The sequence below is a fragment of the Lepidochelys kempii genome, chromosome 3, assembly GCF_965140265.1.
Source record: "Lepidochelys kempii isolate rLepKem1 chromosome 3, rLepKem1.hap2, whole genome shotgun sequence".
Lineage (NCBI taxonomy): Eukaryota > Metazoa > Chordata > Testudines > Cheloniidae > Lepidochelys > Lepidochelys kempii.
The window spans coordinates 196590814-196605414 of record NC_133258.1 but is presented as its reverse complement, the minus strand read 5'-3'; the positions used below and the strand labels follow the sequence as shown (position 1 = coordinate 196605414).

Below are 14601 nucleotides of genomic sequence, written 5' to 3'. Positions count from 1 at the left end.
AAAAGTTACGGGAAGGCTAAAGAAGAGGAAGTCTTTGATGATGTCTGGGATACAATTACCAAGACTTCTGTCTTTGGAATCTTCTAATTCACTAATGGCATCAAGGTGATGATGAAGTAACAGCAGGATGCAGTTTTTAGCATCTTCCAAACTAGGAAGATAATGGGAATGCGGGTTCTACAAAGGTCATTGAGTGGAAATTGCCAGGTTTGGGCAGCTAGAATTAAGATCCAAGCAACAGAAGTTGTGTTTTGCCTTCAGCTCAAATATGAAGCACTAGTGGCTGGTTTTTGGACCTGCTGCTAAGAGGTAGTGGACAACAGAAACTGGGACAGTAGTATTACATATGAATCCGTGTGATCCAGGGAAGGGGGACATTTTGCCCCATGTGAGACTGTTGAAATTAGGTCTGGGAAGAAAGATAACAGCTGTAGTGAACAGTACACTTGAGGCATCCTGAAGTGGTGTGTTTGCAGTTGAAGACGATTGTTTGTTCCAATCTTTAGGGAGAAAATTAAGTTTGCATGTTGTCAGGGCCATCCCTAGATATTTTTGTGCCCTATGCAACAGGTACATTTTGGTGCCTCAGGCCTCTGCAGGGGAGCTGGCCCAGGCCTCCGCGGGGTGGGGGTGGGGGGCAGGAGCAGGCTTGCGGGGCAAGGGGAAGCACAAGCCAGTGGAGCAGGTTGGGGCCAGGTCGCTCCACGTCCCGCTGCTCGGCGATTGCAGGGCAGGCCCGACCCCGCACTCACCGGGCAGCGGGACGTGGAGTGACCCAACCCCAGCCCACTCCACTCTGCTCTCCTGGCTCCCAGACTTGGGACTTGGGGGGGCAGGGGAGAACTGTCCCCCAGCACTCACCGGCGGAGTGGAGCAGGCTGGGGCTGGGTTGCTCCACGTCCCATCGCCTGGTGAGTGCAGGGCGCCCGACTACTGCTGCAGTCCCCCAGGATGTCCCTCAGCGGAAGGGGTAGAGTGGGGGCGGGGCTGGGGCGGAGCAGGGATGGGGGCTTTCAGGAAGGGATGGAGTAGGGGCAGGGCTAGGGCAGAGCAGGGGTGGGAAGAGCCGGGGTGGGGGGCGAGCAGGGACGGGGGCTTTGGGGAAGAGGCAGGGCAGGGGCAGCTTTCCTGGCTGGCTCAGCCAGCTGCGGGATTGGGCTGGCCACTGGAGCAGCATGCAGCTGTGTGGGGCACCAGGAAATTTGGGGCAAATTGGTGCCCCAAATTTCCTGGAGCTCTACACAGATGCGTAGTTTGCATATGGGTAAGGTTGGCCCTGCATATTGTTAACATTTCATGTTAGTGTACTGACTCCTGAATCTGTGTTGTCCCTTGCTGTTGTTCTTGGGTTTTAAATATTACTCCATTTAAACATATTGATAATATCTATACATTCATCTTTTGGTTCAGCCAGCCCTTGTGAATTGTTACCTATAGTGAAAGACCCTCTAAACCAGTGGTTCCCAAACTGGGGTTTGTGAACCTCTGGGGGTTCGTAAAATAATACAGGGGGTTCTCAGGAAAAAGTTCCTTAATGGCGAACAGAGCTGTCCCTAGGGACCTCAGGCAGCACGGGGCCAGCAGCCAGGAGTCCCTGGATTTCCAAGAGCTAAGCAGATCAAAGCAATCATATCTATCACACTGAGGAGATTTAAACTTCAAGACTCCTTATAAGAAATGGAAAGGGAGGTGGATATTTTTTGGTGTTTTCAAAATTAAATAGGCAGCTAGTATTGTTTTTAAAATTATTATGAAGAACAAGATTAAGCTTTGTTGTAACATGCGCGGTTTGCCTGGACTGCTCAAGACCTGAATGCTTGTGTAGGAAGAACTCTTTGAGTTGGCTTCTTAAATACCTTCATGCTGTTTCACATCTGATACTCCTTGATGAAACATAGGAGCCTTGTCTTATAACAGGCTTATTCAAAGTGATACAAGCTACGAAAGTGAGATCTTGGAAGAGTGTTGCCATTTTCATAACGTAATAAAAATACTGTAATGATTAATAGTAAGAATAATATAGTGTGTAATAAGCACGTCATAAAAACAAATTTTATATTTCCAGGATCACTGCTTTTATAATTTAGACTCAGGTAAAGGAGGAAATCCCTGGAAATATTCATATTTAGGAGGGGGGCTCACAAGACTAGACATTTTAGTGACAGGGGTTCACAGGTTGTGAAAGTTGGGGAACCACTGCTCCAGACGGTAGCGTGGCCTAAAAGGATCAGCCCTTCTGTCAAAGTATAGACCAACAAAAACATCCCGGGAGAAGGGACCTTCCACTTGTCCCTGCAGAGCTAGAAGTGAAGGGGGCAGAAGGTAAGAAGACTTTGTCCAGTGTTTGCTGAGCCTGGCGCTGGGAGAGGGGATGGGCGGGGAGGCTGGGGGCTGCTGGCTGGCACGGGGGGCTCCGGGGCTGGCTCAGGCCTGTCCCCTTGAGGCGGGGGCGGAGCGCTCTGGCGGCCTCTCCGCGGGAGCAGGGAAGGGCCAGGCGGGCTCCACGGGGAAGAGCCGCGTGCAGAGGCACCAGACGAGGGCGCTGTGGAGAGCGCGGCGGGCTCCGTCCCTCTCTGGGTTTGTCCCCGCCCGGCCCCCGTCACTTGCCGTGCCGGCGCTCGCTCGCTCGCTCCCCCGGTCCGGCATGGCGGCGGAGCAGCCCCAGCCCGCGGGCTCCAGGCCGCTGAGCGGGCTGCTGAGCGGCATCGCGCAGGCCGCGTACTACGGCCACGCGGGCGTCACCGAGGAGCTGCTGCGGGGCCAGCTCTACCCCGAGGCGGCGCCGCACGAGTTCCGGGCCCTGCTGGCCAAGATGAGCGGCGTCCTCAAGGTAGCAGCGCCCGCGGCCGGACAGACGGACAAGCTGGGCGGGGGCGCGAGGGACAGACGGACAAGCTGGGCTGGGGGGAAGGGGGGGCGCGAGGGACAGACGGACAAGCTGGGCTGGGGGGAAGGGGGGGCGCGAAGGACAGACGGACAAGCTGGGCTGGGGAAAGGGGGGGCGCGAGGGACAGACGGACAAGCTGGGCGGGGGCGCGAGGGACAGACGGACAAGCTGGGCTGGGGGGAAGGGGGGGCGCGAGGGACAGACGGACAAGCTGGGCTGGGGAAAGGGGGGGCGCGAAGGACAGACGGACAAGCTGGGCTGGGGAAAGGGGGGGCGCGAGGGACAGACGGACAAGCTGGGCTGGGGGGAAGGGGGGGCGCGAGGGACAGACGGACAAGCTGGGCTGGGGAAAGGGGGGGCGCGAGGGACAGACGGACAAGCTGGGCTGGGGAAAGGGGGGGCGCGAGGGACAGACGGACAAGCTGGGCTGGGGAAAGGGGGGGCGCGAGGGACAGACGGACAAGCTGGGCTGGGGGGAAGGGGGGGCGCGAGGGACAGACGGACAAGTTGGGCTGGGGGGAAGGGGGGGCGCGAGGGACAGACGGACAAGCTGGGCTGGGGAAAGGGGGGGCGCGAGGGACAGACGGACAAGCTGGGCTGGGGAAAGGGGGGGCGCGAGGGACAGACGGACAAGCTGGGCTGGGGGGCCAGTGGAGAGGGGTCGGGACGGACCGACGGACAGTTGATGTCGCCATTTACAGGCATGACAGGAGGGGCTCACGGGTTAAATAAACCGAGCTGCGCAGTGAACGAGGCCGTGAGCATCCGTGGGACCAAGCAGAGTTTGGTGCTGGGGTTGCCCCACGGCCTTTGGGATGGTCCCTGAAACCTCGGCCCAGGGACAGCCCTCAGAGAGGGGCAGGGGGGCTGGGTGGGTGGGTGCCTGCCTGCCCGCCCATTCGCTTAAAAGAAAAAATCCCCTGCTCCTGTAAGTCTGTTCTTCCCCCATGTTGCAGTGGCAACCGCTCATGGGAGTTGCAGCCGAGATTTGGGACAAGTTGGTGAGTAAAATCATGGGACATGGCTGGCATGGCGTGCAGCAATTAGGGTGTCGAAGATGGAAGCAGGCTACATTTTCTTTTAAATGTTACTACTCGTTGAGGCTGGTTTGACTAGACATAATTAGAGCCCTACCAAATGCTTGGTCCATTTTGGTCAATTTCATGGTAATAGGATTTTTTAAATAGTCAATTTCATGGTTTCAGATGTTTACATGTGAAATTTCATAGTGTTGTAACTGTGGGGGGTTGTGACACAACAACGGGTTGTGGTGGGCAGTGGGGTTGCCACCCTTACTTCTGTGCGGCTGCTGGCAGGGGCACTGTCTTCAGAGTTGGGCGACCACGGAGCAGCAGCTGCTGTCCAGGTGCCCAGCTCTGAAGCCAGTGTCGCCGCCCACAGCAGCGCAGAAGTGAGGGTCGCAGGGTATTGTGGAGATCATCACTTTGGGGGGGTGCAAGCCAGTCTTATGGGTGGGTCACCACCTAGGGCCTCATGGTCAGGGAGGTGCCATGATCCAACTCCCCCGAGCCAGCCCAAGGCTCCTTTAACCTATGAGTGCTGGGCCTGGAGCTGGGAGGAGCAGGGTTGGGGGTGCCCCAGACCCTGCACTGTGCTCCAGCTGTTAGTCCCGGCTTAGCTGGGGAAGGACAGGACTTTCTCTTCCCCTGCACGGGCCACTCCAGGGGGCAGGTCAGACCCCTCTCCGGGAAACTCCCCTCACAGCAGGAAGCTCCATGGCTTTGCTGCCTGCAGAGCCTAGCTTTGAAGGCAACACCACAAGTACTCCTTTTCTTTTTACAGAAGTAAGGGTGTACCACCCTGCAGGGAAAGAGGAAGTCCTTCTGGGACTAGCAGCTGGAGCCCGGTACATGGTGGGAGGCCCCTTCAATAGCCAGATTTCAGGGGGAGATCAGATTTCACGGTCCATGATGCGTTTTTTAACAGCTGTGAATTTGGCAGGGTCATAGACATAACACACAGTAGTAGCAAAAGCTTCCCCTGTGGTGTCCCACTAATGTTTCTCAGCCGTGACGTGGAGGGACCATTTCAAGGGGTTAGAGGGTAGTTCAGTTTCTAAACTGATTTGTTCTTTGGTGTCTCAGTTGTAGAATGCCAGCAGAATAACCAATTGGTGTCAGCTGTGGTGGTGGTTTTGTAATGTGAACAGCTGTCCGTTGGACTGTGCACTGAGGCCACCAAACCATTTTACCTAAACATGAAAACTGGTATCACCTGGAGTGAATGTTAGGTGTTACCAGTCTACGGCCATGTTCCTGCAGTCATCTCCATGTAGGTAGGAGGGCCTATCAGCGCAGATGCAATCGTAGGGTTAGGTGTTTCACTTGGATGTGAAGGTGTGATTTAGAAGTTAAAGGCTCTATTGCCTTTCCAGTTTCTGAAAAATCTGGTTCTCCCCAGGACAATATTTCTTACACTGGATTTAACTATCCATTATATGAGTGACCATATTGCCTAAATCTGTGTATCTAGCCAGTCACTCAGTCAAACAAATAACGGTGAACATACCTTTTGCAAAGCAGAAGAGTTGTCAGAATACTCTCTGCTCTGTGGTATTACTGCAACATTTAATAGAGCAGGTTGGAGTTGGTTGCAGCTGAGAGTGTCTTTACGCACGTCAAAGGAACAGGAAAAGTTGGCAGAGGGCATTTTTACCCTGGTACCCTATTGACACAATGTCTCTGTGCTGCAGGTAGGGAAAATGGAACTGATCAACCTTTATAAAAATATCAGATTACTACCTGAAGTCACAGTACATCTCACTATACAGAAATGAGTTACATCTGTCAGCGTAGTTCAGCAGGTAGGAAACTGGAATGTGACTTAGGAGATTGGAGTTCTATTTCCAGCTCATCTAAATTGAAGTTACTTGCCCAAAATCAAACAGCACCTGTTTGTCCTTCTGTTTCCCCTCTCACCCTATATCTATCTCATTTATTTAGAGCGTAAGCTCTTTTCAGGGCAGAGACTGGCTTCTACTATGTGTTTGTACAGTGCCTAGTGCAATGGGGCACTGATCTCATTTGGAGACTTTAGGCACTACTGTGATGCAGATAGTAATAACACATATAAAATAATAGACTATTTTTAAAATTATTAATATATGAAATGTATTGGACTAAGTGCAGTTTCTGTAAACATTTTCTTTTGTATCATTTAAAAAAAATGAAGAGTAACTAGTAGGTACTCCTTGATTTTTTTGAATAATTATTGTAATAAGCATGCCTACTGTGAATAACTCATTCCCAGTAGAAACTGAGTAGGAAATAAAATATTTTATTAACCCGACAAACAGATTTTCATCATGTATCCCTAGTAGAGGAGGAAAGCCTTCATCTGGCACTGGAAGTAGAAATGTTTCTTAGGAATAAGAAAAGGAGTACTTGTGGCACCTTAGAGACTAACCAATTTATTAGAGCATAAGCTTTCGTGAGCTACAGCTCACTTCCTCAGATGCATATCGTGGAAACTGCAGCAGGCTTTATATATACAGAGAGAATATGAAACAATACCTCCTCCCACCCCACTGTCCTGCTGGTAATAGCTTATCTAAAGTGATCATCAGGTGGGCCATTTCTAGCACAAATCCAGGTTTTCTCACCCTCCACCCTCCCACACAAATTCACTCTCCTGCTGGTGATAGCCCATCCAAAGTGACAACTCTTTACACAATGTGCATGACAATCAAGTTGAGCTATTTCCTGCACAAATCCAGGTTTTCTCACATCCCCCCCACCCCCATACACACACAAACTCACTCTCCTGCTGGTAATAGCTCATCCAAACTGACCACTCTTCAAGTTTAAATCCAAGTTAAACCAGAACATCTGGGGGGGGGTGGTAGGAAAAAACAAGAGGAAACAGGCTACCTTGCATAATGACTTAGCCACTCCCAGTCTCTATTTAAGCCTAAATTAATAGTATCCAATTTGCAAATGAATTCCAATTCAGCAGTTTCTCGCTGGAGTCTGGATTTGAAGTTTTTTTGTTTTAAGATAGCGACCTTCATGTCTGTGATTGCGTGACCAGAGAGATTGAAGTGTTCTCCGACTGGTTTATGAATGTTATAATTCTTGACATCTGATTTGTGTCCATTTATTCGTTTACGTAGAGACTGTCCAGTTTGACCAATGTATATGGCAGAGGGGCATTGCTGGCACAGGATGGCATATATCACATTGGTGGATGTGCAGGTGAACGAGCCTCTGATAGTGTGGCTGATGTTATTAGGCCCTGTGATGGTGTCCCCTGAATAGATATGTGGGCACAATTGGCAATGGGCTTTGTTGCAAGGATAAGTTCCTGGGTTAGTGGTTCTGTTGTGTGGTATGTGGTTGTTGGTGAGTATTTGCTTCAGGTTGCGGGGCTGTCTGTAGGCAAGGACTGGCCTGTCTCCTAAGATTTGTGAGAGTGTTGGGTCGTCCTTTAGGATAGGTAGTAGATCCTTAATAATGCGTTGGAGGGGTTTTAATTGGGGGCTGAAGGTGATGGCTAGTGGCGTTCTGTTATTTTCTTTGTTAGGCCTGTCCTGTAGTAGGTAACTTCTGGGAACTCTTCTGGCTCTATCAATCTGTTTCTTTACTTCTGCAGGTGGGTATTGTAGTTGTAAGAAAGCTTGATATAGATCTTGTAGGTGTTTGTCTCTGTCTGAGGGGTTGGAGCAAATGCGGTTGTATCGCAGAGCTTGGCTGTAGACGATGGATCGTGTGGTGTGGTCAGGGTGAAAGCTGGAGGCATGCAGGTAGGAATAGCAGTCAGTAGGTTTCCGGTATAGGGTGGTGTTTATGTGACCATTGTTTATTAGCACTGTAGTGTCCAGCGGCACTGCTATGGGTACCCGCATGGCCCCACAGTATGCCAACATTTTTATGGCTGATTTAGAACAACGCTTCCTCAGCTCTCGTCCCCTAAAGCCCCTACTCTACTTGCGCTATATTGATGACATCTTCATCATCTGGACCCATGGAAAAGAAGCCCTTGAGGAATTCCACCATGATTTCAACAATTTCCATCCCACCACCAATCTCAGCCTGGTCCAGTCCACACAAGAGATCCACTTCCTGGACACTACAACCACATACCACACAACAGAACCACTAACCCAGGAACTTATCCTTGCAACAAAGCCCGTTGCCAATTGTGCCCACATATCTATTCAGGGGACACCATCACAGGGCCTAATAACATCAGCCACACTATCAGAGGCTCGTTCACCTGCACATCCACCAATGTGATATATGCCATCCTGTGCCAGCAATGCCCCTCTGCCATATACATTGGTCAAACTGGACAGTCTCTACGTAAACGAATAAATGGACACAAATCAGATGTCAAGAATTATAACATTCATAAACCAGTCGGAGAACACTTCAATCTCTCTGGTCATGCAATCACAGACATGAAGGTCGCTATCTTAAAACAAAAAAACTTCAAATCCAGACTCCAGCGAGAAACTGCTGAATTGGAATTCATTTGCAAATTGGATACTATTAATTTAGGCTTAAATAGAGACTGGGAGTGGCTAAGTCATTATGCAAGGTAGCCTGTTTCCTCTTGTTTTTTCCTACCCCCCCCCCCCCAGATGTTCTGGTTGAACTTGGATTTAAACTTGAAGAGTGGTCAGTTTGGATGAGCTATTACCAGCAGGAGAGTGAGTTTGTGTGTGTATGGGGGTGGGGGGGATGTGAGAAAACCTGGATTTGTGCAGGAAATAGCTCAACTTGATTGTCATGCACATTGTGTAAAGAGTTGTCACTTTGGATGGGCTATCACCAGCAGGAGAGTGAATTTGTGTGGGGGGGGTGGAGGGTGAGAAAACCTGGATTTGTGCTGGAAATGGCCCACCTGATGATCACTTTAGATAAGCTATTACCAGCAGGACAGTGGGGTGGGAGGAGGTATTGTTTCATATTCTCTCTGTATATATAAAGCCTGCTGCAGTTTCCACAATATGCATCTGAGGAAGTGAGCTGTAGCTCACGAAAGCTTATGCTCTAATAAATTGGTTAGTCTCTAAGGTGCCACAAGTACTCCTTTTCTTTTTGCGAATACAGACTAACACGGCTGTTACTCTGAAACCTTTCTTAGGAATGTGTTTTTTAATCTCTAGGTCCTGCTAGGTCTAGATCCTACTAGGAAGTTATAGTTATTAGCGGAGTGCATTGGACAGTGATGCTTTGCTTAAGACTGTAATTAAGAGGTATCCAATAGGCAGCCCATTGGTTCTGTCTTCATTTGGCTAAATCAGATAGCTAAATCATTGCTGCCACCTAGTGGGGAAAGTGTTAGATTTCTCAAATAATATTTTTTAGCGATTTTTATTATTACTACTAATGGCTTTGGGGGATACTTGTATCCAAATGTATTTAAAAACATTAGTTGGCTTGCATACTGTAAACAGTGTTGTACAGTGAATATTTCTATTGTACTTTTTCCCCTAAAACACATTTTTTATTTTTATTTTTTATAAATACAAAATAAATGCGTTGTACCCTATATTTGTACCATCACAATGTGTCACTTTTTTATTAGATACTACTTCTGTTATTCAAATTGACTAAACTATTCTTCAACATTGCTTGTTGTTCAAATTATTGTCTTTCTGATTAGTAATTGTGGCTCTTGTGGAGTATTTGGGACTGCTATATGTGACTTCTGAAAGATCAAAAACTAGCGGGGAAGAATAAATATAAACGTCTTTCTATAATTTTTTTTGTTTCTGATTGAAATCACAAGGTTGAAAGTAGGCATTGTACAAAAAGATGCTATAAAAGGCATAATCTTTTTGTTCCATATTTTGCTATCAGTTACTTCTGAAATGAAATATTGTCAGTTTACTAGTGAAAACAATAACTTGGTGTCTGAATATGGGTACACTCAACTGAGTATCTTAAATATGGGCTGTTGCTTCAAATCCATCCCACCCATATCCTAATGAGTGAAATCACCAGCTGCGAAGTCTGCCTGTTCTTCCAGGGCTATATTGGCCCTGCAATGCAAATCATAGCGAATTTTGTTTTTGTCAGTAAACTAAGGAGTTGTGTTCACATTTAAATAACACTTTCAACTGAGAGTCATGGTCTGGGTATGGAACTAAGAACCAAAAGGTCTTGAGTTCTTATTCCAGCTACTGATTTCCTCGGTGGCCTGTGGCAAGTCACTTGACCTTTCTAACTTAGTTTCGCTTTATGTAAAATGGTGATATTACTTCCCTCACATGACCTTTGAGGATTAAGGACCAGTCCCTTTAGGTCTTTTCTCACATGTACAAACCTTATTAATTTCCCACTACTCATGATGCCTGATAGTGTTTGCAGCACTAGGCTATAATTTTGTAAAGCTCTTTGCAGATATAAACACTATTTATGTTACATAATTTTACTAAGGAAATATTCTAGTTTTTGTGTTTTTGTGGCAGAGAGTAATTTTTGGGATGACCTGGTTAGATGTGTTCCCCTCTCTTCCTTTCCATGCAAACTGTAAATGTGGCTTATTGTTGTCACATTAATTCTTCCCATTCTGTATTTTTGTTTCAGACATCACTTTCTGCTGCAATCAGGAGTTTTTAATTGCCTAAATTTTGACTGATGGTTCTTGTTCAATTCTCGATTTGTTTTTCTTTGATTCTGTGTCTCTGGTTCTGGGTGTGTCCAGTGTACTGGGTATGAGGGCAGGTCTACACTACCGGGCTACATCGGTCTAGCTGCACCGCGTCTGCTGAAGACGTGCATAGTCTGTTGTGGACAGTACTTAAGTCGATGTAACTTATGTCACGCAAGGGGGTGACACTCCTGAGTGACGTAAGTTACACTCCTGAGTGACGTAAGTTACATTGACTTAAGAGGTAGCATAGTCCAGCCTTCAGGGTAGTGAAGACCCGCTAAGTCAACCACAGGTTGCTCTCCTGTCGACTCCGGTACTCCACCAGAACGAGAAGCGTAAGGTAAGTCTTCAATTGACCCAGCGTGGTTTAGACACCGCAATAAGTCAACGTAAGCTACATTGACTCCAGTTACATTATTCACCTAGCTGGAATTGCTTAACTTCGGTCAATTTAACACCGTAGTGTAGACTTGCTCTGAGATTCTTTTCTTGTGTCTGGTCCTTTAAATCTTGTTTTCAGTCTTTCATTGGACCCCTTTTTCATGTCTCCTCTTTTTTTTTCTTTTCTCTCTCTCTCTTCCCTTTTTGTGACTTTTTATACTTCCACTTTTTAATCTGAGTTCCATGGGTGGGGGGGGGAGAGAAAAAGCTGGAAGTCAGTGCAAAAAAAGATGAAATGTAGTATTTTAAATGTATATAGCATCATAATTCCCCAAAGATCCCTAAGTTTGTAAAGTGCTTCATCTACTCCATGTATGTGTATGTAGCTCTGTAGATAATGTTCACCACCACTGAAATGTGGCAGCTATTCAACAGCGCAAAATACTGTATTGCAGTTCAGGGCTGGAAGGGAAGAAAAATGTCATATCCAATTGAAACAGCAAGGGGGATTTAGGTTGGCAGAATGTAATTGCTGGAGTTGGAATTTGGCCAGGGTACTAGGGTTAACAACGCTTTTCTTATGGCAAGTCACATATTTTCTTTAATGACTACATGAGTTCAGATCCTCATTGGTTTTTAAGGCAACCCCACCACGCAGTGCTTATAAAATCATGTTGGGGCATTGGCGCCGTATTGACTCACACGGTAGGTAGGGTGTCATTAGCTGAATCTTGAACACGGCTTCCAGCAGCACCAAGAAGTATCTGGAAGACTTGAATTACTGATTCAGATTGACTCTTAATTTGTGATATGTGACACTATTATGTTCAAAATGGTACGAGTGGGTTCTACTTAGCTTCCAGAAAATTTAGATTTTTTTTTTTAACCATTGCTCTTCACCTATAATTGTCACACTGTTGAGGTATGTGGGTTGGGAAGATAACAACACATAGTGGGGAGAGGGGTTATTTTCCAGCTGGAATATTGGTCCAGATTGGAAGCATCTTCCCCCTCCTTTATTTTTACTTCCCCTTCTGCCTCTCTTCCACGCCCCTTGTTGTCCCTGTCTTTTCTCCCCATCATGTTTATGCTGTGCTGCTGCTCTGTATTTGCTTATAGCAGGGTGAAAGTAGGTTAGAGTCTGATAGTTAATTTGAGATTGTGATTCTCTCGGCTGCATGTGCATTTGGGGTGGAGTAAAATGTGGAGTGACATGCGAAAAAGAGGTGATAAGTGTGGACTTTAGGGTCCCAAGCTCCTCTCCTAAAACAGGGATCTCTGTGATATGTCTGGCCAGCTCTGCATGCTCCATTGCCAGATGCTCTCCCTCTCCTTTGTAACAGGTTAAATGGTTTGGATTTTGCCCTTGCTTGGTATCAGTTTACTTCAATGGTAATATATTGTCAGGTGCAAAACTACACTGGCCAGAAGCCCTAGGTTGCTGAGTATAACTGAACAAGAAAATGTTTCAAGGCACTTAGGTCTGGCAGACCATTGAGAAAACATGTATAGTCTGTCGTGGGAACTAATTTACTAGGGATGAGACTAATTCAGGAGCCTGTGAAGGCTGCTCCTTAACTTTCTGGAGAGGTTACTTGGTCAGTGTGGGTCTGTCTATGCTGCAGTTAAAAACCCCCGGCTGGCCCATGCCAGTGGCTTGGGCTTGGGCTTGGGCTGGGGGGTTTTTTAATTGCAGTTTAGACACTCGGGCTGGAGCCCGGGCTCTAGGACCTTGCGAGGGTTGCAGAGCTCGGGCTATGGCCCAAGCCTCATGGGCCAACTACAGGTTTTTATTTGCAGTGTAGACATACCTTTTAAGGCACTCCTAAGCCCTGTTACTGGGATGAAAAAGCTGGTACTGGAAAGAATAGCACTATCTTAGCTTTCCTTAACATTTCTTTTAAAAAGAGCAACATAATAGTTATATCTATGCTTCCTCCTTTTGAGCTCTCTTAGCAGGTTCATAGGTCTTAATCTGAAGATGATGGCCATGGCAACCATCTGAGGGAAATGGTGTGAACAGTTGGGGTTAAAGCTAATGAGGGTTTCCTTTCCCTTATTGGATATTGGGTACTTCAAGAGCAGAGTGGATGACTGGCTCCACCTGAAGATCCGTCATATCACCTCCTTAGCAGTTGTCAAATCTGTTCCCAGATGTAGGTCTGCCATATCTTGATTTTCCATTAACTTCAGAAAATCTTCCCCATAATTGTGATGTTTACAGCAATGCTAGGCATTTCTCCCTGATTCTTTTCTTTTTTTCCCTTCTGTTGGCTTTTTTTCCCTTCTATTGGTGCATTACAGGGGATGGAAAGGAACATAGGAATTGCCATAGTTGATCAGACTACTTGTTCATCTAAGAGCACTGGCCTTTCTCTGGCAGTGAAAAGTATCTGAGGCTTCAGAACAAGGCAAAGTCCATGCTTCCTTATTGCATAATGCACTTAGTCAACTGGTCAATGCTGTGCACTTTGTGCGTAATTTCTCTCCGATACCCATATGCAGTCCAGCCACCTGATGCTGTGAAGCATGAGATTTGGTTACCCACATCACTCTCAGGGCAGGTCTTCACTTACAACACTGCAGCGGTACTGGTGCAGCTGCACCACTATAGTGCTTCAGTAAATATGCTACTATGTTGCGGTTCAAATACAAGACAGAACAAGGCTTTAAGCAAGCAAGCAGGCTGGTCTGCCAACGGGCTGGTCTCCTGTCAGCTTTCCACCCTCTCTTTTATTCTTTCTCTCCCCCCGCGCATTACATACTCCAACAGATAAAAGGAATACACTGGCTTTGTTTAATATTCTTATTTACCAATATCTATCTACCACATTCCTTGCTCTTGGGCCTTGAGCCCAGTCCTGGGAGGCTTCTCACGGTTCATGTCATCTGGGCGAGATTCCAAGGTTCATGCCCTTGAGAGGAGCCGTCTGTGCACTCCTGCTACACAACACTCCAGGTGTGCCCTGAATGTTGCCAAGTGCATGAACCCTGCATGAATGCTACACTACTATGCCGACGGGAGAGCTTCTCCTGTTGGGTGTAGTTAATCCACCTCCACAAGAGGTGGGTAGCTGTGTTGATGGGAGAAGCTCTCCTGTTGACACAGCACTGTTTACACTGGGGGTTAAGTTGGTATAACTGCGTTGCTCAGGGGTGTGGATTTTTCATACCCCATAGCTACATAGTTATATCAGTGTAAATTTAGAGTGTAAACCTGGCCTAAGTTTGTACTTATTCCTTAAAAAAAAATAAAAAATGAAACAATCAAAAAAACTAGACATACTATTTGGATGTGTTTGCAATCAACATAAATGAGAAGAAAGGCATTCTTGTACCCCTCTGCTCCCCACATGTGGAAACTGTGGTATACTTTAAAAATATTGGTTTTATTGGAAGCAATTAAATATGAAACCCAAAACTCTATATCAGATCTATTGCAGATATAAGCATTTAAATGTTTTCTTTCACCAAAGTTCTGCATAAAGTATTGTCCCTCTGTGTATAAAGTATCCTGTGCGGGGGCATTAACAATCCACTTCTTATTATAGTTTCTTTTCCTGTCCACATACCATTTGTGGGAAGTAAAGGTGAAAGAAAGGGGAGGCATTAGTCCATGTCCGGATATTTTAGTAATAACATGTCCTGAATATGGTATTGCATAATTTTGCTGCTCCATTAGGGATAATGATAGCAAGGTGGAAGCACTT

At 46.9% G+C, this 14601-nt stretch overlaps 1 protein-coding gene across 1 annotated transcript in view; it reads left to right on the top strand.

Annotated features, from left to right (window-relative positions):
- Positions 1–2555: 2555 nt before the first annotated feature.
- Positions 2556–14601, top strand: part of COMMD1 (copper metabolism domain containing 1) — a 120371-nt gene continuing 108325 nt past the window's right edge. Inside the window, exon 1 of the mRNA XM_073339550.1 lies at positions 2556–2830. Within this exon, the coding sequence (XP_073195651.1) occupies positions 2645–2830 (186 nt within the window). The 5' untranslated portion in view covers positions 2556–2644. The remainder of the gene's footprint in view (positions 2831–14601) is intronic.